Here is a 27387-nt window from a genome sequence, read left to right as displayed (position 1 = left end):
GTTCCATTGGCAGATTTATTTAGCTTATTTCAAGCAAAAACGTCATATATTTGTTGTTTTTTTTACTTATTTTTGGAGGGGCATTTTTTCCAGTGTAGGCTGATATAACAGCACGCCACCCTGCTAACATTAACATATATGCTGGCCTGAACTTACACGGCAGACCAAATGTTTATCCATCGATCGATCTTAAATGTCCTCACTGCTGGAAACCCGACGTTGCTGTTTTTGGTCTTTTTAAGGGATGCGTGTACGGAGCAGAAAAGGGTTTTTCTGTTGGCTTTTTGCATCTTTAACCATAAAAAAATAAGGACCAGCTTTACAGATCCTTCCTTCAGGTTTTCACGTCTTAGATTAAAAAAGTTTTGTTTTTCATTTGCCTCTTGTGCATCAGTTATCCCTCTTTTTCAGCTCACTGCCACCCTGGTTTTTTTTTTTTAATCTAGCAAATCATTGTCATGCATACTTCTTCCCCTCTATCCTGGATTCTATCTTTTTTATCCTCTTTCATTGACTTTCCTTTAAAATCTCTGTTTTTTGCTGACTGTTTAGGTGATTCATCACCTAAAAATGAGCAGATTCGAACAGAACTTTACCCCAAAAAGCTTTTTATATTGAGGCCGAAGACAATAAGTGCAGCTTCATCTATTCCAGCACGACGAGTGCCGCGTTGTCCTGCAGTATCTAAGATTTAGGATCAGTTTTGCACCTGAAACTGTTAGTTGTTGCTTGTTGTAACACTAATATCATTTCTGAAAAGAGACTACAAAATTTAGAGTATAAAAGTGCAGATACTCAGCGAATAATCTCACCCTCTAAACATCGGATTTCAGGACCAAAGCTCAGCCAAAGCGGCTTCGGGAAGCGTTCTGCTTGGAATATTACAAACTAAAGCAGGTAACAACACACCACATCGATCCGGACGACATGTTTAAACGACCCCGGTATAAGTCGGAGCTTTTCTTCCTGCAGAATCAGACGTTAGCCTGGCAGCTCTTTGGAATGTAGGAAATCGTGTCTGCAGTGTTTTTTTTTTTATATTCGGTCAAAGATGATTTAATGTAACTCCCAACCCAAAGATCCGGTCTCAGATGTTTGAAAACAGAGTAGAAAATCCAGTTTATAAAGGTCACATTAAAGTAGCTGTGCAGGATATGAAAACAGTAACATTCAAACTCTTTAAACTATTCCAAACTCTGTAGAACGTCTTCTTCCTCCCGACTCAAACTAAAGCCCTAACAAAGACGGCGGGAGCTCGGTGTCTTTGATTTTTCCATTTTTACACACTTCCCCTTCCACACACACACACAGTCTCACTTAGATATACGACACATGACGGCAGAGCATTGTGTGTGCACGCGTGCCTCACACACACGCTCGCTTGGCGTGCAGCATCTCGATGAGCAGGTTGTTGCAGGGCACCTCTCCGCTCAGGTGCATGTAGCACAGGTAGTCCTCGGCCTGCGTGCTGAGGGAGCGCAGCTCCGGGAGCCGGACCACCAGCTGGCTGAACTTGTCCTGGAACTGAGGGTAGGTGGACAGGGTGTACTCCAGCAGAGCGCCGTTCACCTGCTCCTGCACGCCCTCCACAAACGCCTGGTTCTCCAGCAGCTTCACGTCTGCGAAAACACAGAAAAAACGAAGGTGAGCCACCGAGCAGGGAGGGGGTAATAAGTGTTGGGAGGGGGCAGAAGTCAGCGGCGGCCCTGCACTGGAAAAAATCTAAATCTTAACAAGTATATTTGTCTCATTGAGTATCTCATTACACTTAATATAAGACACAACTGCCTAACAAGTACCATTTCAGCCAGATATAGGGACTTGTTTGAAGACAATACATCTGGAATATCTTGTTAAATGAAAAAGTCTTTACATTACACACAAACAGTAACTTACATTACATTACACTTAGCTGACGCTTTTTATCCAAAGCGACTTACAGCTATTTAGATACAGGGTATTGGTTACAGCCCCTGGAGCAATGTGGGGTTAGGTGCCTTGCTCAAGGGCACTTCAGCCATGGATAGAGGTGTAGGGAGAGGTAATGGTGGGATTTGAACTTGCAACCCTCTGATCTTAAGTCCACCTCCCTAACCACTAGGCCACGGGGCATTGAAACAACTTGTTTTGAGTCACATCATATGAAACAAGCTTTTTTTTTTTACATTTGAAGAGGTTTTTAAGCTAATTTCAAGATCACTTTTATCTCAAAAGTCCTAAATATCACATCTTATTTCAAGAAATCTGGACAAGCCAATTTTCACTGGTTCCATTGGCAGATTTTTTTTGCTTATTTCAAGCAAAAACGTCTTTTATTTGTTGTTTTTCTTACTTATTTTTAGAGGGGCATTTTTTCCAGTGTGGGCGAACCATCCCTAGGTTCCCTTGGGGTGAAATTAGCTGCATGACATGATGCCTCAATTCTAATTCTAGTTCAGCAAAACTAAAAATCAAATACAGTCGTGGCTAATAGCAACATAATAGCAAGAGGCTAACAGATAGCCTATAGCCTACGTCACTCGTAGAAATCTGCATCCCTTTATCTTTTGGCCGTTTCTCCTCTTCTTCTCTTTCTAAACTGGGCACCTGATGGCTTCTTTGGTCTTTCACCATGATGATGATCCCTGATGACTCCACATTATTCACTGGAAAAAATGCCCCTTTCAAAAATAAGTTAAAAAACAACAAATACAAGACGTTTTTGCTTGAAATAAGCAAAAAAAAATCTGCCAATGGAACTAGTGAAAATCGGCTTGTCAAAATTTCTTGAAATAAGATGTGATATTTAGGACTTTTGAGATAAAAGTGATCTTGAAATTAGCTTAAAAACCTCTTCAAATGTAAAAAAAAAAGCTTGTTTCATATGATATGTGACTCAAAACAATTTGTTTTCAAGACTTTTTCACTTAACAAGATATTCCAGATGTATTTGTCTTCAAACTAGTCCCTATATCTGGCTGAAATATTACTTGTTAGGCAGTTGTGTCTTATATTAAGTGTAATGAGATATTTTGACTAGAAATGAGACAAATATACTTGGAAAGACTTTGATTTTTTCCAGTGTGCTTAAAACAGGTGTAAAACTTGGAAAGTAAAGCTTGATAACACATTATTTTGCCTTGTGTTCATAGTCTGATTAAAAGAGAAGGCTTCGTTTTGCTTTTGGTTCGTGGAAAACAGATGATCTGAGCCACTGTGAGCGCTCCAGCCTGCACGCCTGCGTCCGTCTGCAGCTACACTCCCGAATCTCAAGCTAGCAGCTGGGTGTCTGTGCAGCCACTTCAAACAATGGTGGCTGATAAAAGCAGTTTGTGGGAGTAATGACTGTTTAACAGCAGTTATTTTCACTAAAAATGAAAGGGGGAAGATTCTGTGTGTGACCTTTAAATCATTTGAATCCACACATGGACTGGCAGAGCTCTGTTTGTTGTGTTAGCATCATGCTAACCTGTTATATAACACACATTTGTTGTGTTAGCATCCTGCTAACCTGTTATATAACACACATATATGACAAAGTGTCACTTTCGGACCGGTAGGGTTTCCTGAGCTTCCATTGAAAAAGGTTTTCAGGGTATTTCAATGTCTCACCGTGATGTTTTTGTCTTTTTAAAACCTTTCTTAGGTGTTTCATCTGAACTGCTGATAACCCAGCACTGCAGAATTACCTTTTCTTGTTGCAGTTTACTCTCAGAGCAGCCAATATACTGACAATATGACAATATACTGAGCTACATTTGAGCTGGTGCACATCATGTTACACAGAAGCACAGTGTGTGTGATATTGGGAACTAAGTGTTATGAATCACACTTGCCAAATCATCTAAATTTTTACTTTAATATGAAAGTATTACAGCTTCTTGTAATATTCTGTTTCCTTTTACATAACGTGAGCCTTTGACCCATTAAAATCCAAACGTACATTTACCTCTGTTTCCATTTAAAGTCTTTTTTTAAATCCTGCCAATTTGCCTAAAATGAATTCTGATACCGAGATGCATTTGGAAACAATAGCATCTGCAGCACTGGGTGTGCCAAATTTATTTTCAACAGAGTGTTACCCCTCCAGAAACATTAAAAAGAATGCATCTCTGGAATATAACATTATTAACACAAACGTATCCACACGTTGGGTGCGTTCTCATCGGTTTTAGTCAACAGTAGTTCACAGCAGGTCTAAACATTCACACATCGTGCTCTCACATAAAAATCAATAACAAAGTAATACAAAAAGCACTCTTTGTGTTCTCAAAAAAACATAACACAGACGCACAGGCATTGTGTGCCCAATGAGATGAACACAGTGAAATATAACACTCTCACAGAGCCATGACGTATCCACATTACGCATGATCAACAAAGCTATCACGACTTCTGAGCACAAACGTTGTGTAGCTGTGAGATACATTTACATTTTAAATGATTTCTGGCGTCCGTTTCTTCATTTTTTAGGTTTGTAAAGAAAATGCAGTTGCACTAGAATAAAGCCAGAGTTCAATTTAAGAGTTTTGTTTTAATTTAGAGACATTACAAATGGAAATATGACCGAACATGCAGTCAGTCGAGCTGTGGCATAAATGTTTGGGATTTTTAAGTACACTGGAAAAAAATCAAAGTCTTACCAAGTATATTTGTCTCATTTCTAGTCAAAATATCTCATTACACTTAATATCAGACACAACTGCCTAACAAGTGCTATTTCAGCCAGATATAGGGACTTGTTTGAAGACAATACATCTGGAATATCTTGTTAAATGAAAAAGTCTTGAAAACAAATTGTTTTGAGTCACATATCATATGAAAGAAGCTTTTTTTTTTACATTTGAAGAGGTTTTTAAGCTAATTTCAAGATCACTTTTATCTCAAAAGTCCTAAATATCACATTTTATTTCAAGAAATCTTGACAAGCCGATTTTCACTAGTTCCATTGGCAGATTTATTTTGCTTATTTCAAGCAAAAACGTCTTGTATTTGTTGTTTTTTTACTTAATTTTGGAGGGGCATTTTTTCCAGTGTAGCTGTGAGATACACACTGCAGTTTTTGCTTGAAATAAGCAAAATAAATCTGCCAATGGAACTAGTGAAAATCGGCTTGTCAAGATTTCTTGAAATAAGATGTGATATTTAGGACTTTTGAGATAAAAGTGATCTTGAAATTAGCTTAAAAACCTCTTCAAATGTCAAAAAAAGCTTGTTTCATATGATATGTGACTCAAAACAATTTGTTTTCAAGACTTTTTCATTTAACAAGATATTCCAGATGTATTGTCTTCAAACAAGTCCCTATATCTGGCTGAAATAGAACTTGTTAGGCAGTTGTGTCTTATATTAAGTGTAATGAGATATTTGGACTAGAAATGAGACAAATATACTTGGTAAGACTTTAATTTTTTCCAGTGTAAAAGTATCATGAGGTGTAAGGTGAGTGGGGGAAGGGGCGGTGTGTTTATGTCTGTGTGCCTGCACATGTGCACATGTGTGCACTGTGAGACAGTAGCCCGGCCCTCTGCTTGAATAGCATTCAGCATCAGCTGAGTCCGTCTCGGAGAATCTATTCACACAATAATTAAGTGTTTTGAGTCAACGTTTCTGAATCATCTTTTCAAACCGCTTGAGGGCAATTAAATTACCCCCCAACAAACCTGACTCTGAAGACGAAGCAGAGCAGGAGCGCGAGCCGAGCCGCTGGCAGATATTTCCTGCGTAGGACAAGTGCTCTCCTGGCTGAAAAGCTCTTTGTTCCGCGCTCCGCAGCGCTAAGCAGCAAACACTTCTGAGGACCTGGGCGAGCCACGTCTGTGCTGCCTCCATCTGCACACGCCGCTGCATGAATGTCGATCCAGCTATCAAACCATAGACCCATCCATTACTCTTCCTTTGAATGCCATTAGTGCACAATGGAGGAGGTTGTCTTTGTTAATGTCGGGCTTTTGTCGAGCCAAGAAATTTAATTAAGTGAATTTATTTGAGGGGGGGAAAGGCCAGTGTGAAAAACACTTGTAACCTTATATTAATAGAAGCCGCAGATAATCTGCAATTATGGCAATTTTTTTTTCATTTAGATGTCAGTGTTGCTATTCAAGATTCTGAGACACTTATGGCCAAGCGGCTGCAACAAGTTGATTGATTTCTGCAGCATCTGTTGGCTCTAAATGAAACATATGTACAGGGAGTCTTTCCATTTTCAGCCGTTTCAGCCCGACAAACCTGATGATACCTTCTGGAAATATGATCATTTCTCTGTGACGGTTACAGAACGGTTTAGGCCCAGAATGCATCTGTGATGTGTTCAGAGAATATAAACCCAGCAGAGCTCTGAGATTCACACTGGAAAAAATCTAAATCTTACCAAGTATATTTGTCTCATTTCTAGTCAAAATATCTCATTACACTTAATATAAGACACAACTGCCTAACAAGTACTATTTCAGCCAGATATAGGGACTTGTTTGAAGACAATACATCTGGAATATCTTGTTAAATGTCTTGAAAACAAATTGTTTTGAGTCACATATCATACAAAACAAGCTTTTTTTTTTCATTTGAAGAGGTTTTTAAGCTAATTTCAAGATCACTTTTATCTCAAAAGTCCTAAATATCACATCTTATTTCAAGAAATCTGGACAAGCCGATTTTCACTAGTTCCATTGGCAGATTTATTTTGCTTATTTCTTGTATTTGTTGTTTTTCTTACTTATTTTTAGAGGGGCATTTTTTCCAGTGAAGGACTCAGGTCAGCTGGTCCAGTCCAGAGTCCAGACTAAACATGGAGAAGCAGCATTTAGCTGTTATGCTGCAAACAAGTGGAACAAACTGCCAGTGGAGATTAAACTTTCACCAAATGGAGACATTTTTAAATCCAGGTTAAAGACATTTCTTTTCTCATGTGTCTATGCATGAAATCTGCACGATATCTTTGAATTTATCTGGACTGTTGCTTGTTCTTAATCATTTAAATCATTTTATTTGTTTCTCTTTATGTTCTTTTATGTATTTTTAATGCTTCTTCCACTCCCCGCTGCAATGCTTTTATTTTATGTAAAGCACTTTGAGTTGTTTTGTACACTGGAAAAAATCTAAGTCTTACCAAGTATATTTGTCTCATTTCTCGTCAAAATATCTCATTACACTTAATATAAGACACAACTGCCTAACAAGTACTATTTCAGCCAGATATAGGGACTTGTTTGAAGACAATACATCTGGAATATCTTGTTAAATGAAAAAGTCATGAAAACAAATTGTTTTGAGTCACATTTCACATGAAACAAGCTTTTTTTGACATTTGAAGAGGTTTTTAAGCTAATTTCAAGATCACTTTTATCTCAAAAGTCCTAAATATCACATTTTATTTCAAGAAATCTTGACAATTTTCACTAGTTCCATTGGCAGATATTTTGCTTATTTCAAGCAAAAACGTCTTTTATTTGTTGTTTTTTTACTTATTTTTGGAGGGGCATTTTTTGCAGTGTACATGAAATGTGCTACAAATAAATTTGATTTGATTTGATTTGTTAAATCTAGTGATGACCGTATTCTTTTCCTAAAACATGGTTCTTTTGTCCGGTTCTTGCTTTCTGCTGCAGAACGAACATGAAGCAGACTCACTGGGGTTGAACAGGAGGAGGAACTTCAGACAGGCGATCTCTCTGCGGTCGACCTGCAGCGCCCGCAGCCTCGCCGCCAGCTCCTGACCTCTCTGCACCAGGCTGGACAGAGTCGCCTCACCTTGCAACAGGATGGAGGACATTTCAACCTGCAACCACAGACAAACACTTATTTTATGCATCCTTTACAGCCTTTCATTCAGGAAACCCAAACCTGTTTTGGGGTTTTTATTTCTTTCTGTATTTCATAACTGAAAAATGTACTTCTCTGTGATTTACGGGCTAGTTATGGGGCTCCTGAAGGCACCTGAAGGTTCAGTGTTTGACGTCTCAGTCTCCAGTTTGTATATAAATCATACGTAACAGATTGATGCATTATGCGTTATGTTACGGTAACATTTTAAAGCATCTTTGGGTTAGAGTGAAAAGCACTTTCTGAATCTAAAACAGACCAAACCTGCATTTCTTTTTGAAGTCATAGAACAAATATACAAAGAAAAAGAGATTATAAATCATGTGGAAATTAAACCTAATATTATTATTTTTATTTATTTATTTTTTATTTTTATTAATGATTTTATTGCCTTCTCGTGATTTTATGTAGCTGTAAAGCACTTTGAATTGCCTTGTATACGAATTGTGCTCTACAAATAAAATTGCCATATCAGATTATCATCACTCAATAATAATAATATAAAGATTTCATTTCTTAAACATTACTCTTTAAACAACTTTATTATTGTGACAATCCTTGTGTATCACTATTGATTGGACCTGACGTCGAGCATAAATACATATAGTTAATTATAATGATTAACTATATTCAATTAATTGATTCGATAATGCAGAATCAAAGCTTTCCTGAAGCAACTCTTCCTTATGTGACTTTCTGTGAGTGAGAAAAAAGGGAAACACAGAAAGATAGACAGAAATCTAATTTTCCAGCTGCCAACGAGACCCATGAGAACCATACACAAAACTAAACTCCTGGCCCTGAACTAACAATCCCTGCGCTCATTCAGCTAAAGAACTGAGGCTTGTAGATTCTTCGAATAAGAATGACATGTATGGAGCGAAAATGAATTATTACTTGAAAGTATCCAAAGGCTTGTGGAAAATACTAAATGGTTGAAGACCTGGATGAAAATCAAAAGGTGAATTCAGTGTGTGCAGCACCAACAACTGTTGGATTCAGAGGACAAGCTTTTTCTTTTCTTTGCTTCTCCTGTTATCGTCTCTGTTATTCAGATCAAATTAGCGTTTAGTTTTGAGCACACCGACCAGCGAGTTCTTACGTATGAAAAAGGATTTTAACAGCCTCACACCTGCCGGGATCTCAGTGGTTAGAAATCAAATGCTCATCTCAGGGCTTACACATTTTCCCAAGAAATAATATCTAACCGGTGTGATGCTGTGTGGTTATTTTACTAATTATATTACATGTTATATAACATAATAAAGTTATATGAGACAAAAATAAAAATTTAATTATTATTTTTTTATTTTTAAAAACAGACAAAACCTGTTTTTTTTTTCAAAATTTCATTGTGCGTCAGCTGCTTTTAGGAGTTCATATTCTCAAACCTAAACTGTGAACCTCTTGGCTTCAGGCTCCATTTTGTAACCCCATGTGTGTGTGATGTCACAAATTAATTATTCCATCAGAAAACTCTATTATTGGCCCATTTGACACGACATTAAAACTAACATTACTTGATTTATTACCATGAAAGATGCATTTGGACTAATTAACACTGTTTAAATACCTATTTTTTGGTATGTTGGCTGAGTGGTGTCATTTGATGCTGGTGCAAATGTTTCTGCCACTGAAAAGGCATTGAGGGTCACTTTGAATCCCTTCAAAGAATGTTACTCTCATCTGTTTTCAGCTCGTAGTAAACATGGGCTGTGTTCAAAACCGCATACTACTCCTACTACTCCTACTAAGTTTTTGAGTTAGTATGCGAGTTTTAGTAAGCGAGAAGTTCCCGGATGCATACTAGGGCTGTGTTCAAAACATCCTACATACTTCCTTACTGCATACTCATCGATCAGACAGTATACAGAGTGTTTACCCACAATGCATTTCGCTCCTGCCCGAGCCGAAATCAGCCGGCCTGAAGCTGATTTCTCTTAAGCTCTAAACTCTGTAAACTTTAGCAACATTTGAAACATTTTCAGGAGAGAAAGTAGTCGTTTAGATCCCCAACGTGTTGAAAACCTGACAAAATACCGGCTATTTACAATTTAGTTCCCACGAATTCGGCGCTACTAAAGCTAGCCGCAGTGAGCAACGCACTTCCGGTTATTTTCACAAAATAAAATACATGTTGCCTTTTATCATAGGGAAAGCCATTACGATGCAATCGGTGCTTTTGTTTTGAAAACAGGAAGTGAACCTACCCTCGTTGTAGCTAGCTTGAAACTGCCGTTTTGACAGGAAATGACGATCGGCGACGTCACGTTACGTTGCATCTTGCGTAGTTTGAGTATGAGTAGTGACCTCATGATGCATACCCAACATTTCGGAGAATCTAGTATGCATCCGGGAACTTCTCGCATACTCAAACTCGCATACTAACTCAAAAAGTTAGTATGAGTAGTAGGAGAAGTATGCGGTTTCGAACACAGACCAGATTCGCCGAAATGTTGAGTATGCATCATGAGGTTACTGCTCATACATCCTGTCAAAACGGCAGTTTCAAGCTAGCTACAACGAGGGTAGGTTCACTTCCTGTTTTCAAAACAAAAGCACCAATTGTATATCGTAATGGCTTTCCCTATGATAAAAGGCAACGGGTATTTTATTTTGTGAAAATAACCGGAAGTGCGTTGCTCACTGCGGCTAGCTTTAGTAGCGCCGAATTCGTGGGAACAAAATTGTAAACAGCCGGTATTTTGTCAGGTTTTCAACACGTTGGGGATCAAAACGACTACTTTCTCGCCTGAAAATGTTTCAAATGTTGCTAAAGTTTACAGAGTTTAGAGCTTAAGTGAAATCAGCTTCAGGCCGGCTGATTTCGGCTCGGGCAGGAGCGAAATGCATTGTGGGTAAACGCTCTGCATACTGTCTGATCGATCAGTATGCAGTATGGAAGTATGCGGTTTCGAACACAGCCTCTCATCTGTTTTAAGCAAGTATAAAACATGGTCTGTGTTTGAAACCGCATACTTCTCCTACTACTCCTACTAACTTTTTGAGTTAGTATGCAAGTTTTAGTAAGCGAGAAGTTCCCAGATGCATACTAGATTCTCTGAAATGTTGGGTATGCATCATGAGGTTACTACTCATACTCAAACTACCCAAGATGCAACGTAACGTGACGTCGCAGATCGTCATTTCCTGTCAAAACGGCAGTTTCAAGCTAGCTACAACGAGGGTAGGTTCATTTCCTGTTTTCAAAACAAAAGCACCAATTGTATATCGTAATGGCTTTCCCTATGATAAAAGACAACGGGTATTTTATTAAGTCGGTATTTTGTCAGGTTTTCAACACGTTGGGGATCTAAACGACTACTTTCTCGCCTGAAAATGTTTCAAATGTTGCTAAAGTTTACAGAGTTTAGAGCTTAAGAGAAATCAGCTTCAGGCTGGCTGATTTTGGCTCGGGCAGGAGTGAAATGCATTGTGGGTAAACGCTCTGCATACTGTCTGATCGATGAGTATGCAGTATGCAGTATGCAGTATGTAGTATGCAGTATGGAAGTATGTAGTATGTAGTATGCGGTTTTGAACACAGCCATGCTCTTTCTAACGGGGCTCTTGTTGTTCTGCGTGCAGTTTGAACCTAAAAATAAACAAATGTATAAAAAAAGGTTCAGCCCAGAGAATTGGAACGGGCCCACTTTTTTTTAAACCCCACTCAGTAAACTTTCAGTGGCGCTGATGGGAAGTTGTGCGAGGGAGTTGTTACCTCCTGGCCGGTCACCAGCAGGATGCTGTCTTCCTTTCCGTGCTGCACTTGTCTGAAAATGTGATCCAGGACCAGAAGTTCAGACCAGCAGTTGTGGAGGAGCTTCATTTGATCCCCCACCTTTCAGGAAATAAGACAAAAAAAATAGAAAATTTAGACCAAAACAAAATGTCTCTGAAACCTGAAAATAATCATCATGTGAAGCACTTGAAACAGTTCGATGTTGGCAACCACAAAGCACTGAAGTGAAGGCTGTATTTACGTCCTTCCTGCCTTAAGCACATGTAATCTCGCCATGTTTCTTCATTTTTTTGTGTATTTACGAGCGCCGCCTGAGACCTTGTCAACCTTAACATTCCCACTTTTCTCACTCGCATCTGCTCTGCTCGGCTCTGGGGGATGGGTGGGTGTATGTGTGTGTCTTTTCAGACCGAGCCCCTCGCCGCCCTCCAACCCCGCCCCGCCGCAATATTGTTGGTAAAGTGAAGGACATGGTGGTCAGTAATTCTGCAGCCGCAGCTGTTAATAGGGCCAGACGCACATTCGTCTGACACCAGCTGACAGAATTACTGTTTATCTGAATGAAACTATATATCAGTGGCAGAGAAGGACCAATCTTGTTGGCCACACTCATCTGTACAGCTGCGGTGGTGGTGGTGGTGGTGGGGGGGGGGGGCTGCATGTACAGTGATAAAGGAAGGGGTTAAGGAAGTAAGAGGTCTCAGCGACCTCCTGCGCTTCCTCTCCAAGAGGAGTTGGACACTGCCGCCAAAAAAAAATTTGCTCAGAAAAAAAAAAAAAAAACATGCTAGCTTACAGAGAGAAGGGCTTCATTTTGTTCTGTTCACTGGAAGAAATCAAAGTCTTACCAAGTATATTGGTCTCATTTCTAGTCAAAATATCTCATTACACTTAATATAAGACACAACTGCCTACACTGGAAAAAATGCCCCTCCAAAAATAAGTAAAACAACAACAAATACAAGATGTTTTTGCTTGAAAAAAGCAAAAAAAAAAATCTGCCAATGGAACTAGTGAAAATCGGCTAGTCAAGATTTCTTGAAATAAGATGTGATATTTAGGACTTTTGAGATAAAAGTGATCTTCATATTAGCTTAAAAACCTCTTCAAATGTCAAAAAAAGCTTGTTTCATGTGATCTGGACTCAAAACAATTTGTTTTCAAGACATTTAAAAAGATATTCCAGATGTATTGTCTTCAAACAAGTTCCTATATCTGGCTGAAATAGTACTTGTTAGGCAGTTGTGTCTTATATTAAGTGTAATGAGATACTCAATGAGACAAATATACTTGGTAAGATTTAGATTTTTTCCAGTGTAACAAGTACCATTTCAGCCAGATATAGGGACTTGTTTGAAGACAATACATCTTGAATATCTTGTTAAATGTCTTGAAAACAAATTGTTTTGAGTCGGATTTCATATGAAACAAGCTTTTTTTGACATTTGAAGAGGTTTTTAAGCTAATTTCAAGATCACTTTTAACTCAAAAGTCCTAAATATCACATCTTATTTCAAGAAATCTGGACAAGCCGATTTTCACTAGTTCCATTGGCAGATTTTTTGCTTATTTCAAGCAAAAACGTCTTTTATTTGTTGTTTTTTTACTTATTTTTGGAGGGGCATTTTTTCCAGTGGTGGAGCGTGAAACAGTTTCATCGGGTTACATCTCGCCTTTCTGTCGACTGGCATGTTTTACCAAATTCTATTAAATGAAAAGTCTTAAAAAAAAAAATCTCTTTTTGGAGGTTTTAACAAGGCAAGGCAGGTTTATTTGTGCAGCAGAATTCAACAACATGCTTTACAGATACATGAAAACAGTAGAAATAAAAAGCATGATTTAAATTTTAAACAAAAAAAGAAAGAAAGAAGAACAATAGATAAAATCAGGAGTTAAAATGTGATTAAGTTTTGAAACTCAAGCTTCAGATTCTGAGCTTTCTCCAAAAGCAGCTGAAAATAGGTGTGTCTTCAGCCTGGACTTAAACACAATGGCCCTCATTTATCAAACTTGCGTAAGACGAAAAACATGCGTAGGTCGTGTGTACGTTCTTTTCTGCGCAAAGGTTGGCATTTATCAAATCCATCGTGAGCGCAGGAAAGATGAAAGGTCTGAGGCCGTGTACGCACTTTTCCATTTTGACTTGCGGTGACTGCAATAGCATACATAAACAGCAGCGTCACTAGTGCGTGCCTCATGAGTCGCAACAAATCCCTAGGTTAAAATGACAGACTTATCACTTCAAAGAAGGCCCATGTTTTATTTGACTTCAACATAAATATAAACATAAACGCAAATTAAAAAAATTAAACAAGTACAACTCCGTAATTGGAAGAGTGATGGCTCATTATTCAACCGCCTATTTAAGAGGTGATTCTAGCGGCGCGGTAATGGCGAAACGATGGCAGATCTGGCTTTGTTGGAGGACCTGACAAAGCCAGATCTGCCATCGTTTAAATAGGAGGTTGAATTATGTTTTACGCAAAACTGTCACAGATATGATATTACAAAAAAAAAACCACAATATTGTTCAACTACTCTTCTTGCTCTTAGTAGCAGTTGGAAGAAAAATAAATAGTTAATTTCTGGGATAATCTAAAATATGGTTAAGGTTAGCATAAATAAAACCATGTGAATGCTTATTTTTACACACATTCTGGGCCTTTATTTCTTTTTGTGAGGTTTGGTGACGCCATCGCGTTTACTTCCTTGTTCTGATGCTGCTCTATAAAGCTCTGAATGGTCCAGTATGAACCTTCCAGACCCCTCAGCTCATCTGGATCCGGTCTTCTATCAGTTCCCAGAGTCAGAACCAGACATGGAGGAGCTGCATTCAGCTTCTATGCTCCACATGTCTGGAACAAACTCCCAGAAAGCCTCAGATCAGCTGAAACACTCAGTGGCCCTCATTTATCAAGCCGTCGTAGAAAGCATCGTTGATATGAGCGGAGAACTCGTCGTACGCAGAGGCTCAAGTGAGATTTACAGAACATGCGTACCACACCAATCCCATCGTAAGACCGAGCGGCTGTTGATAAATCCGGCGGCTGAAATCCATCGTAATGATCCTAACCACGCCTTCTACAAAAGGCCGCACCTCTAGAATTTATTTTTCTTCCAACTGCTACTCAGAGCAAGAAGGGGTTGTTGAACAATATTGTGTTTTGTTTTTTTTTAATATCATATCTGTGACAGTTTTGCGTAAAACAAAGTATGAAGATGTTACACCTTGGAAACGATTAGCCTTGAAAATGGCGTCATTTTTTAGACTTTTTTTGACTGTTTTATAAAATGCAAAACGCAGGCATGATGCAGCTCTGAGAGCCAGACTGAAGCACACAGGGATTTTAGAGCTTTTATTGTGAAAAAGCAATGTTTTACGCCGTGGACCAACGTAGCTTTAAGATATTCTGATTGTGTTGGAATGCTCTTTTATTTCCTCACAATATAACCTTCATCCGTGTTTGTGTTTTATCTAGGGCTGGGCGAGTTAACTCGTTAATTATTTAACGCCGATAAATATTTTATCACGCATTAACGCAGGTTTTATTTTGTATTTGTTTTTTATTTACAAAAAATAAATATGTATATATTTTTGGGCTTTTGTGCCTTTAATGGAAAGGAAAGTTCAGAGAGACAGGAAGCAGGAAGCAGAGAGAGGGGGAACAACACGCAGCACAGGGCCGTCCGACGCGGGACTTGAACCGGGTTTTTATTTTGGCTTTTATTTTGTAAAAGTCTGTTGCTCACAGGCTTTTATTTTGTAAAAGTCTGTTGCTCACAGGCTTTTATTTTGTAAAAGTCTGTTGCTGTCTGCTGTGGAACCGGAAAAGAAAGTAATCGGCGGATCCACCAAACATGGAGAAGGGTACGGAACTTTTACTCTGCCATTTTCATGTTAAAGTTCTTCCAGACGGCGGAGTCGACAGAACCAAAGTCATCTGTAAACACTGCCAAGTTGAATTGTCTTCTCAGCGTAGTAGTTCCAGTCTAAAATATCACTTAAAGGCAAAACACACAACTGATAGCAGCAAGTCATTCAAGGAAACAGACAGTGGAGCGAGGCTTCTACATAAAAACTACAGAAAGATGCTGATGTTAAAAGTGTGTTTGCACAACAAATGTTATGGCACTTTCATTCATATGGCAGCACATTTAAAATAAAGCTAAATGCTAAAAGCTATACGCTACTTTAGGATTCATTTTTGGATATTGCGTACGAATGCGATTAATCGCGATTAATCACAGAAATCCTGCGATTAATTAGATTAAAGATTTTAATCGTTGCCCAGCCCTGGTGTCATCTCATTCAGCAGTATTAATTCATCAATAATATTTACAGTTTCACCACCATAACGATTTTACTGTAATATCAACGCAAACATTGTAAATTCAGCGTATTGGTGTCCCACTACGAGAACTCAGCTGCAGCCACAGCTGACCCAGACTCAGGGAGGGCGGCCATCTGCTTCAACCGCCGGAAATTAAACGTGAACGTGCTGCACAATATTTGGTGGAGGCTTCAAACTAGTCTCTTATTTTGGTTAATGCGGTTCCCTGTTTTTGGATTCTTTTTAAAGATTTAACTCCATTCATTCAGCAGATGCTTTTACCTAAAGCAACACACAAGTGAGTAATAATAACAGTAAGAATATATATATATATATATATATATATATATATATATATATATATATATATATATATATCTTGCTTTGGTATTTAGAGAGGCTGGAGATCAGACCAGTCCATGCAGTCACTTCTTTCGTTTTCTTTTTACTGCCATTTTGGATTTTTTTTTTGGTAGTAACTTAAACTTTGAATTAGTTTAGGTCTTATTATTTTATGAAATTGTATAATGTAAATGGTAAAATTGTTCATATTTATCAATAAATACCATGACTTCACAATTACAACCTTTGCTTATGGTTATCTGGCCATTTCTTACTGTGATTGAGTTTTTTTTTTTTTTTTTAGATATTACTGAAAGCAAACTGGTTGTTTTCAAAGTTATTTTCTTCACATTTTAAGTGCAATTAAATTGTCAAAAAAAATTGGACAAAAAAAGGAAAAAACAAAGCTAAGTACCTTAATATTATAAGGTACTTTTTTTCAGGTTTTCTATCAATATCCTAATATTTCTTATATATTAATATATTCAACAACAATAAAATAAATAAAAAAATATATTAAATAATAATAAAATAAATACAAATATTAAATAATATTAAAATAATATATTAAAGCCAGTGTCTTCCATGGACAGCAGCTAAAGCCAGTGTCTTCCATGGACAGCTGCTAAAGCCAGTGTCTTCCATGGACAGCTGCTAAAGCCAGTGTCTTCCATGGACAGCTGCTAAAGCCAGTGTCTTCCATGGACAAATGCTAAAGCCAGTGTCTTCCACGGACAGCTGCTAAAGGACAGCAGCTAAAGCCAGTGTCTTCCATGGACAAATGCTAAAGGACAGCAGCTAAAGCCAGTGTCTTCCATGGACAAATGCTAAAGCCAGTGTCTTCCATGGACAGCTGCTAAAGCCAGTGTCTTCCATGGACAAATGCTAAAGCCAGTGTCTTCCACGGACAGCTGCTAATGGACAGCAGCTAAAGCCAGTGTCTTCCATGGACAAATGCTAAAGCCAGTGTCTTCCATGGACAAATGCTAAAGCCAGTGTCTTCCACGGACAGCAGCTAATGGACAGCAGCTAAAGCCAGTGTCTTCCATGGACAAAAGCTAAAGCCAGTGTCTTCCATGGACAAATGCTAAAGCCAGTGTCTTCCATGGACAGCAGCTAAAGCCAGTGTCTTCCATGGACAGCTTCTAAAGCCAGTGTCTTCCATGGACAAATGCTAAAGCCAGTGTCTTCCATGGACAGAAGCTAAAGCCAGTGTCTTCCATGGACAGCTTCTAAAGCCAGTGTCTTCCATGGACAAATGCTAAAGCCAGTGTCTTCCATGGACAGCAGCTAAAGCCAGTGTCTTCCATGGACAAATGCTAAAGCCAGTGTCTTCCATGGACAAATGCTAAAGCCACTGTCTTCCATGGACAGCAGCTAAAGCCACTGTCTTCCATGGACAGCTTCTAAAGCCAGTGTCTTCCATGGACAAATGCTAAAGCCAGTGTCTTCCATGGACAGCAGCTAAAGCCAGTGTCTTCCATGGACAAATGCTAAAGCCAGTGTCTTCCATGGACAAATGCTAAAGCCAGTGTCTTCCAGTGTCTTCCATGGACAGCAGCTAAAGCTAGTGTCTTCCATGGACAGCAGCTAAAGCCAGTGTCTTCCACGGACAGCTGCTAAAGCCAGTGTCTTCCATGGACAGCAGCTAAAGCCAGTGTCTTCCATGGACAGAAGCTAAAGCCAGTGTCTTCCATTGACAGCAGCTAAAGCCAGTGTCTTCCAGTGTCTTCCATGGACAGCAGCTAAAGCTAGTGTCTTCCATGGACAGCAGCTAAAGCCAGTGTCTTCCATGGACAGCAGCTAAAGCCAGTGTCTTCCATGGACAGCAGCTAAAGCCAGTGTCTTCCATGGACAGCAGCTAAAGCCAGTGTCTTCCATGGACAGCAGCTAAAGCCAGTGTCTTCCATGGACAGATGCTACAGCCAGTGTCTTCCACGGACAGCTGCTACATTTTGAGCCGCGGTGTCCAATGTTGTTACAGACATTTCTTATCAGCCAAAAGTACAACATTGGTGACTTTGGGTCAGATTAGTTTCAACCTTTAAAATCACTTTTGTTTAAAACAAAGTAACAAAAAAAAAAAAAACTGGAATCTGCTTGTAAAGAGCAAAGAATGGGTTTCAACAATCTTTACACACTTGTTTGTACACGCGTTTGCTAACCAAATCAATTTCCTATATTCTGAATGGAGTGCTGCGACTGTTTTTTAAGCCGAGCGTGAAAGACGTTTGGCTTTCATTGTCGCTGTGTTCAGATTCTGAGTCTTAGGAAAACAGCTGAGACAGAGAAATGGCTGCCATTCAGTCACATAAACAGAGGCAACGACTGAAGACAAACATACTGTGGACAGAGGCAGCCATAGGCAGGCTAGCAACTGCCTAACCCCAGAAATTCAAAACAGAGTTTTCCACAAGGATGCACATCAGCCAAAGCACAGTTATTCTGCTGTATTTTCTCCCGTTTTTTTGATTTTGCAACTTAAAAAACATGTTTCGTGCACGCATGTTGTTGATGTAAGACGACTCAGACATGCAACTTGTTACCACTACCATTTATGATATTCATTTTATGCACCTCTGCCGTATCTTTCGTGTTCAGCAGGTGAACGGAAAGCCAAAATACAAGACAAGATAAATGCCACCTCCGGGGGAACTGCAGCAATCGATACCTCCCATTCTGCAAATAAATTTAATAACAATGTAGGCGAGCACAGAGCGGAGCTGCAGCCAGAGCTGACATTCCCCTGTTATCGTCGGCATGGAATGTAATTATCCAGCCCAGGGAAACAGACTCTTTCAGCAGGAGGCTTTCTTGGCAAAATATGCATAGCTTTATTCTCACTGTCCATTTCGGCTTTCTGCTGTTCTGCCTCTCAAACAGAAAATACATCAGATGCGTATAAAAGGAAGTTTTAAAAGGGAGGAAAAAAAATTGTTATGATGAGAGAAAAATTTAATTGTGTCACAAGCAATTAATGAAGATGAAAAGCTTCAAATTATGGATTTTAAATACTCTGCACTGGAAAAAATAAGTAAAAAAAACAACAAATACAAGATGTTTTTGCTTGAAATAAGCAAATAAATCTGCCAATGGAACTTTTTCACTTCTACAATAATGTGCTTTATGTGTGGCAGAACATTAGGAACTGCTGCTAATTCAGGTTTATATTTACGGGCTGAACACTGGAAAAAATGCCCCTCCAAAAATAAGTAAAAAAACAACAAATAAAAGACGTTTTTGCTTGAAATAAGCAAAATAAATCTGCCAATGGAACTAGTGAAAATCGGCTTGTCAAGATTTCTTGAAATAAGATGTGATATTTAGGACTTTTGAGTTAAAAGTGATCTTGTTATTAGCTTAAAAACCTCTTCAAATGAAAAAAAAAGCTTGTTTCGTCTGAAATCCAAACAAGCTACAACGAGTACATTTGATCCGTTTTTTGTTTGTAATTAAACAGAAAGCATGAAATCAGTCCATAGCTTAAATTCTAGATTATACATTATTCCACAATATTCACGTCAGAAGTAACACAATTATTGACTGGATCAATAGTTTTACTGAGTATATATTGTGTCCACACTGGAAAAATCAAAGTCTTACCAAGTATATTTGTCTCATTTCTAGTCAAAATATCTCATTACACTTAATATAAGACACAACTGCCTAACAAGTACTATTTCAGCCAGATATAGGGACTTGTTTGAAGACAATACATCTGGAATATCTTGTTAAATGAAAAAGTCTTGAAAACAAATTGTTTTGAGTCACATATCATATGAAACAAGCTTTTTTTTTTGACATTTGAAGAGGTTTTTAAGCTAATTTCAAGATCACTTTTATCTCAAAAGTCCTAAATATCACATTTTATTTCAAGAAATCTTGACAAGCCGATTTTCACTAGTTCCATTGGCAGATTTTTTTGCTTATTTCAAGCAAAAACTTGAAATAAGCAAAGCATTTGATTTTTTTCTTCCTTATTTTTGGAGGGGCATTTTTTGTAGTGTATTTCATGGAAACAACATTTACATTGTTCTAATTTACCAAAGCGTTTTTGAGAAAAAGCGTAAATATGTCGTTTCCAGGGTCAAACCGGGGAAGCCTTTTGTCCCAACTGTCACTGAAAGTAGTCATGAGCATCATTCTATCATTATAGTTTATATAAAGACTTATAAAGCAGCAACAGTAAAGTACAGAAATCTACCCAGAAAATGTGGCTTCATGGCACAATAGAGATCTCAAGGCACGACTGATATATTGATATTTTTCATCATAATTCGCACACTGACGGTAGTTTATGAGTAAATAAAAAGACAAACATCATGGTTCATGCTTCACTCTCTGCCATCATTTATTGCAACTAAATGCAACCCATCGGAAAATATAAACCAATCAACTTGCACGATCATTACGTTGCCTTGAGCAACAGATAGGAAGGTAGAAGATGGTCGTTTTTCATCAACACATCCATCCATTTTCTTTACCCAACGCAGCCCAATGTCTACCCAGTGGTCATTGGGCGACAAACGAGACAAACAACCAACCAGGGCCAATTTAGAGTCACCAATTAACCTGACATGCATGTTTTTGGCACCAACGTATTCCTGTGCAGCATCATTTTTTTCTTCAATTTCTTGGGAACAAGGAATCCTGGATGAGCCCCGTGCTTCTCTCCCGTTTGGTAACACAGAGATAAGCGTCCCTCCAGCGCAGTCAGAACAACGATACCTTGTTTTCACTGTGTGAGAAGATGCAACAAAAGCCATCACCGCCACCACAATGTGAACTTAGTTGTTTTTTCCCAGACAAGAAGCACACAAAAGTAACTAAAAAAGCACCGATCTCACTGGAAATCGTGAGAAAAGACAGAAGACGATCATCTTTGGTAGTCACAGCTGGATGTGTGAGCGTAAAAAATACAGCTGCAAGCAGCCACGAGAAGGTCGAGCATTTCTATATGGTATGGTTGCCATGGGAACTAGATGTGACCACGCTAAAAAGAGGGGGAAATGTTTTTTTTTTTTTTTCTTTTATTGCAACGTCATCCTCCATTGGTCATATTTTTATTCTACCCTCGGGGAGGCTGTTTGGTGATGATACATGACGCATCCACTGAGTTTCATTGTCTGGGAGCCATTTTGTGGAAGTCTCTGGCATCTCTGAGGACCACCAACCCAACAGCCGTGGAAATATGCATCATTATCACCATCGTCGTTATGAATCTCCACCGTAAAAGTCAAGTAGAGCCAAGATGAGCCTTCACTGAAGCTGTGAGGGTCACATGGATGAAGTCGGGAATTGGTAGTCACCTCTGTGACTAAATAAATTCAACAAGCCTCTACTCAGCGTTACCGTGACGACTGCTTCACTCTTTTGACATTTTTCTTCTTGAAAAAAAAACAAAAAAAACAAACATAGTTTCTGTTTCTGTGATAAAAATAAGGATTTTAAATATATCGTGTAAAACGTAGAGTTAACACCGCTCAGATCAACAGCACAGCCACATCAGAGGCAGCAGAAGAACCGAGCAAACAAAATAAAATAAAATGATCCGTAAATAAAATACAATAAATAAAATAAATAAAATAAATAAACTGTACCTGAGCAAACAAAATAAAATAAAATGATCCGTAAATAAAATACAATAAATAAAATAAATAAACTGTACCTGAGCAAATAAAATAAAATAAAATAAAATGAACCATAAATAAAATAAAATACACTAAATACAATAAATAAAATAAATAAAATAAACTGTACCTGAGCAAATACAGTATCTCTGATGAAAAGACACCAAGAAATCTCAACAAATCCCACCAAGGCCAGAGCCGACCTTTTGTTGTTAGTTAAGCTGCTTAATTGGTTGAAGCAGTTTGGCCATGGCATGTTGACATGTTTGTTTGTCTGCGCAGACGGATCATATCATGGCTCACAGAGGCTGGAGACAGTGATGTTTTCATCACGGCTGTGATGTGATGCTACACCACTCGTGGCAAAATTCACAGGAAAAACACAACATCTGTATTGATCTCAGTTTCAGCGGCTGAATCATGGTTGACAAAAACAATCTGGAGCCGATAGATTGGGACACTGATGGATGTCCAATCACCGTGCTCTGAGGTGTGTGTGTGTGTGTGTGTGTGTGTGTGTGTGTGTGTGTGTGTGTGTGTGTGTGTGAGGTTCATAAGCTTCTGTTCAGCAACAAGGAAACACAGTGCACGCCTGCCAGGAATAATCGCCATCACAATGCTGAAAGTGTTCCAGCTGAAAGAGTTATTTCTCTGAGTCGCTCCGGCTTTATCACAGCAGAACTGCAACATGTGCTGAGGTGTCTGCGGCGGAACATTAACCCACAGACAGAAACATGGTGGGAAACGTGCACGCATCTCTTTTAGAGCGTTTCTAATTAGCATTTCCAAACACGGTGAATGTAAAGTCGCTGCGGCGCAGCTTAATATCATTTTTAAGAAAAGAAAGTCAATGAAGTAAGGAGCGTTCTGATCTCTGCACGTTCATCCTCAGACCGAACAGCTGTTGGTGCTCTCAGCGTTTGTTCCCACTCAAAGGGCCTTCAACACTGTGAACTGTTTCAGTACAGAAGCGTGAAATAAGCCAAAAAAACAACATTTTTATCTTGTTTTTTTAAGCGAAGCAGATCCGTGTGGTTTTTTTTGTTTTGTTTTTTTAGAATTGAAAAGCAAACACCGGAAAAATAAATAAATAAATAAATAATTGTGGAAAATGTATTAATTCATTTTAATGTCAAATTTAAGCTTTTGTTATATTGTGTCCGGAGCTTTTTTCACAAGTTATGACTCGTAATTCATTTTCGTTTTTTAGTAATTGAAGATGTAATAAACATTATGTAATAATAATAATAATAATAATAATAATAATAACGAGAATAATAACGAGAATAATAATAATATAATAATAATAATGTGTAATAATGTGATGATGATAATAATAATAATAATAATGATAATATAATAATAATGAGAATATTAATATAATAATAATAATCATAATAATAATGTGTAATAATAATAATAATAATAATAATAATAGTAATTATGTGTAATAATATGTAATAATGCGATAATGAGAATATAATAATAATAATGAGAATATTAATATAATAATAATAATAATAATAGTAATTATGTGTAATAATATGTAATAATGCGATAATGAGAATATAATAATAATAATGAGAATATTAATATTATAATAATAATAATAATAATAATAATAATAGTAATTATGTGTAATAATATGTAATAATGCGATAATGATAATATAATAATAATAATGAGAATATTAATATAATAATAATAATAATAATAATAATAATAACAATAATAATAATAATAATAATAATAATGTGTAATAATAATGTTGTGTTTTGTAATAAGCAGAAAATGAATAATGTCAGATTTGTTCAGGCGTAATAAGAGCTGCAGAAAAGGGTTCAGAGCTGAGCTTTAAATGGACAGAATGAGGAGTTGTGAGCTCACCCTGAGCTCCTTGAAGAAGATGCAGCTCCGGGCCCACTCCACGATGGAGAACAGGGTCTGGTCCGCCATGCGGCACATGAGGCTGAAGGTGCTGGGCTTGTCCAGCCGGCCCCGTCCGCTCTGCTCCTGCTGCAGGTGGGTGACGATCTTATTCTGCACCGCCAGCTCGTCCGGATCGCAGCGCAGCAGCTCCAGCACCAGCGGCGGCAGGCTGGGCGGCTGCGGCGAGGCCGACGGGTACATGTCGGGGTAGGGGTATCCTGTCAGGGACTCGGGGGAGCTGGTGTAGTCGGGGCACTCGGCTTTGATGGCCCGGTTGGGGAAGGCCGTGTACTGGTACTGCGGGTTCAGAGGCACGTGGGACTGCATGGCCATGCCCAGGGACGAGGGCGCGTACAGGCCGCCCTCATAGTCTGTGGGGGTGATGGAGCCGGGCAGGGTGGGCAGCAAGCTTTTGGAGATGGCGGGCAGCGTGTGCAAGGTGCCGGTGAAGCTGTAGTCGGTCTGCAGCGGAGAGGCCGGCGGAGGGGCCGCGTTCTCCAGCTTGAACCCGTTGGATCGTATCAAAGCCTTCTTCTGCTGCTTCAAGGCCCTGTCTCGCTTGTACATGGGGCCAAATTTATTCCTCCCCCCACGCATACGATCGGCCCGCACCGCTATCACACAGGAGACAAGAGGTGGAGAACAGATTTACAGATGAGAAAAGCAGCTCGCTGCCAACATGGCCGACGCTCCTGCACCAGCGTTTAAAGCTGTGCGCGGAGCGAGTGAAACGGAGTGAAAGCGCTCTGCTTTCAGCAGATTCCCACAGAGTAAATAACAGCCATGTTGGACGGGTTCTGCTTCCCTTTTTAGGGCTGAGAAGGATCCCCAGAGCCTGTGCAGCTCCACTCCTTCTTCCCTGGGGAGTCTCCAGGGTTTTATCAGTAAGTCAAGAATGTGTCCTTTTTTTTTCTTTTTTTTTTTTTTTGCTACGGAAGCAGGTGCTTTCCTTTGGGTTGCTGTCTGGGAATTAATCTCATCCCATGTGTGTAGGAAACAACATGAAAGCCCAACAAAAGCCAATCATTCAGGCCTGGAGACTCATTTTACCACGGCACAAAAAACATGTTGCAAACAATAAAACAATAAAACAAATTGGTTGAATTACTGGGAGTGTAATTTCATTAAATAAGCCATCATCAGTATATTATTATTCTTTTTTATTATTATTACCTTCGAGCCGCATCCCCACGTTGAGGCATTTCTGGAAGCGGCAGAAAGGACATCTCTTCCTCTGGGTCTTGTCTATTTTACACTCCTGGTTTTCCGCGCACGTGTACCTCTTGTTGTTCTGCACCGTCCTCTTGAAGAAGCCCTGAACACAGAAGAAACTCAGGCCCCGGATATCGGATGTTCCGTGTTTGTATTTAAATAAAAAGCTGCGCAGTTTGGTTTTATTTTTTTTAACAAAACACTATAAAACGTATCTTTCTTTTTTTTTTTTTTTTTTGGTTTAACGTATTCAATAATTCAGACTGAAGTTCACTCTGAGCAGATTATCCTGCGCGGGCCCAGTTGGACCGGACCCCGCTGGGACGCGCACGCGCGCGCGCGGCGCGGCGGGTTACCTTGCAGCTCTCGCAGGTGAGCAGGCCGTAGTGGTATCCGGACACTTTGTCTCCGCACACAGGACACAGTTCTTCCAGGTCATCGTCATACGTGTATTCCATGACCTTCAGAGTCACACCTGGCACGCACACACACACACAGCGCACACAGCGCACACGCACTACCGTCAGCGCATTGCTATAATAAAGACCAACACAAAAACAAAAAAAAAAGCAGGGAAATGTTTTATATTTAAAAAAAATAAAATAAAAAACTTTTAGGGTCCCGATTTGACTTTTTTTAGTCGTTTCATCTAAATTAAATAAAGATTATTTCGTGTAATCCAGCACTGTTTTTTTTTTTTTTTTTTTACAATTTAATGTCACATATTCACAAATAAAGCCAATAAAATAGTTCTTTAGCATTTATTTATCCGGTACATTTCTCTGGGTCTAATATGCTGGGTCCATCGAAATATTTTCTGGTTGTAATATATGAGATTTTAACTTCCTGTTCAGGTGTTTGTTGCTTTTTTTATTTTTTTTCTAAAGATATTCCAACTTTCTGCCTTTATCCGACAGCTGAGGAGTTGGATGAAGCGCGAGGAAAAGAGGGAATCACTCACCAATCAATTCGCTTCACGTTTCGCATACAAATGAGAAAAAGCTCATCCGAGTTTGCTCGGTTTGGACCGGCGTGTCCGAGAGGAGAGCGCGTGCGAGCGTGAAAGGCCGGCTGCGTGCTCCCGACCTACCGTCCAGTTGGCAACATTACGCTCGGATAGAAACTGGAAAGAAGAAGAAGACGTAAAATAAAGAAGGAGAAAGGGTCATTAGTGAAGTGAGGATGAGAGAAGTCCCCACAGGGCCGTGGAGGGGCCCGCCGCCGGGTGCACGCGCGTTGGAGCGACCCGCGGACCGTCGGAGGATGAAAGAGTGAAACCGCGCGCGATTAAATTCAGCTGGATATAAATCTGAGGAACAAACGGATAAGAACTGATATATTACAGTTATTTTTATTATAATTATTGTTTTTTATTATTATTATGTTATTATCCTTATTTTTCATTATCTTCTATCATCATCATAATTATTATTATTATTATTTTATCATAATAATTCTTATTGTTATTATTATAATTATAATTATGATAATGATAATGTTCAGTAATGATTAAAACGCTCTTCCTGCTGCATCGGCAGCTTTCAGGAGGTAAATATCTGAGCTGCGGAATACTTTTCTTTTACTATTTTCTTTCTTATTCAAAGCAGAAGGCTAATTAAGCTTCTACATTTTTTTATTTTTTGGGGGGGTTGCTGGTAAATTACAGAGCTGAGGTTACAGCTCGCGCCCTCTCCTCGTGTGACAGCTATTGGCCTCAGAGATGAAAACAACAGGTTGGTGATCGCTGGGAGCGCAACAGTTTATATCGGAAGCTCTTTAGGCCATCGAGTTTTTCCCATATTTCCATATTTTCCATATTTCCCTGGATGGATGGATTCCTGTTGGGGTGACGCAGTGATTTCTGGTGACAGAAGGGGAATAAAGACGCGCACGGAGGTCACGCGGGCTGTGGATGCAGGAGTGGGACTTACCGTGAGCCTTGTCTCCCAACATCTGAGCAGCAGCCGCTGATGATTGTCTGAATCTCAACCTGGAGCTTCTGGATGTGTTGCTGCAGCCTCACATGGGCTGCCGAGGAGAACAGAATAAAAAAGAAAAGGCCGATACAACTCCAGCCTGCTGCCTGCTGCCTGCTGCCTGCTGTGCACTGCGGCTGCTCTGGGAGCCGGGAGGACCGCTGGAGAATGAAACTCTTTTAGTCCGATCGCTATTTACTGTCCTTCCCTTATCGCCAAAGTTAGGCTGCCTCGCAGCTATTGGTGGAGGCCGAGTCACGTGACGGATGCTCGCTGCCTCTTCAGAGAAGAATGCATGGTGCCGATGGAGAAGGCACGCTCAAACATCTCAGCACGAGGACGGTTGGAAATGTTTTAAGGTCCTCTTTAACAGATTAATGCCATAAAGCTGCTGAATCAATGGAAACAGGATGGTGTCTCCGGCC

General features: G+C 39.2%; 2 protein-coding genes across 4 annotated transcripts in view; one reads left to right on the top strand and one right to left on the bottom strand.

Annotated features, from left to right (window-relative positions):
- Nucleotides 1-7792, top strand: part of adgrd2 (adhesion G protein-coupled receptor D2) — a 70685-nt gene extending 62893 nt beyond the window's left edge. For both annotated transcript variants that reach the window (XM_075467148.1, XM_075467146.1), the window contains one exon: nt 7587-7792. In XM_075467148.1, the coding sequence (XP_075323263.1) occupies nt 7587-7597 (11 nt within the window). In that variant the 3' untranslated portion in view covers nt 7598-7792. The remainder of the gene's footprint in view (nt 1-7586) is intronic.
- Nucleotides 22-27083, bottom strand: LOC142381869 (nuclear receptor subfamily 5 group A member 2-like). 2 transcript variants are annotated; one of them, XM_075467150.1, is made up of 8 exons: nt 26918-27083; nt 25948-26109; nt 25343-25461; nt 24948-25089; nt 23733-24388; nt 11522-11641; nt 7609-7756; nt 22-1619 (listed from the first exon to the last, which is right to left on the bottom strand). In XM_075467150.1, the coding sequence occupies exons 3-8, from the start codon at nt 25442-25444 to the stop codon at nt 1366-1368; spliced, it is 1422 nt and encodes a 473-aa protein (XP_075323265.1). In that variant the 5' UTR covers nt 25445-25461; nt 25948-26109; nt 26918-27083; the 3' UTR covers nt 22-1365. The 2 variants fall into 2 exon arrangements, with proteins under 2 accessions (XP_075323265.1, XP_075323264.1); XM_075467149.1 differs by lacking the exon at nt 25948-26109.
- Nucleotides 27084-27387: the final 304 nt, after the last annotated feature.

The sequence above is a fragment of the Odontesthes bonariensis genome, chromosome 6 (genome assembly GCF_027942865.1).
Source record: "Odontesthes bonariensis isolate fOdoBon6 chromosome 6, fOdoBon6.hap1, whole genome shotgun sequence".
NCBI lineage: Eukaryota > Metazoa > Chordata > Actinopteri > Atheriniformes > Atherinopsidae > Odontesthes > Odontesthes bonariensis.
Note: the sequence above shows the minus strand (reverse complement) of the source record. Positions and strands in the feature narration are given on the sequence as shown.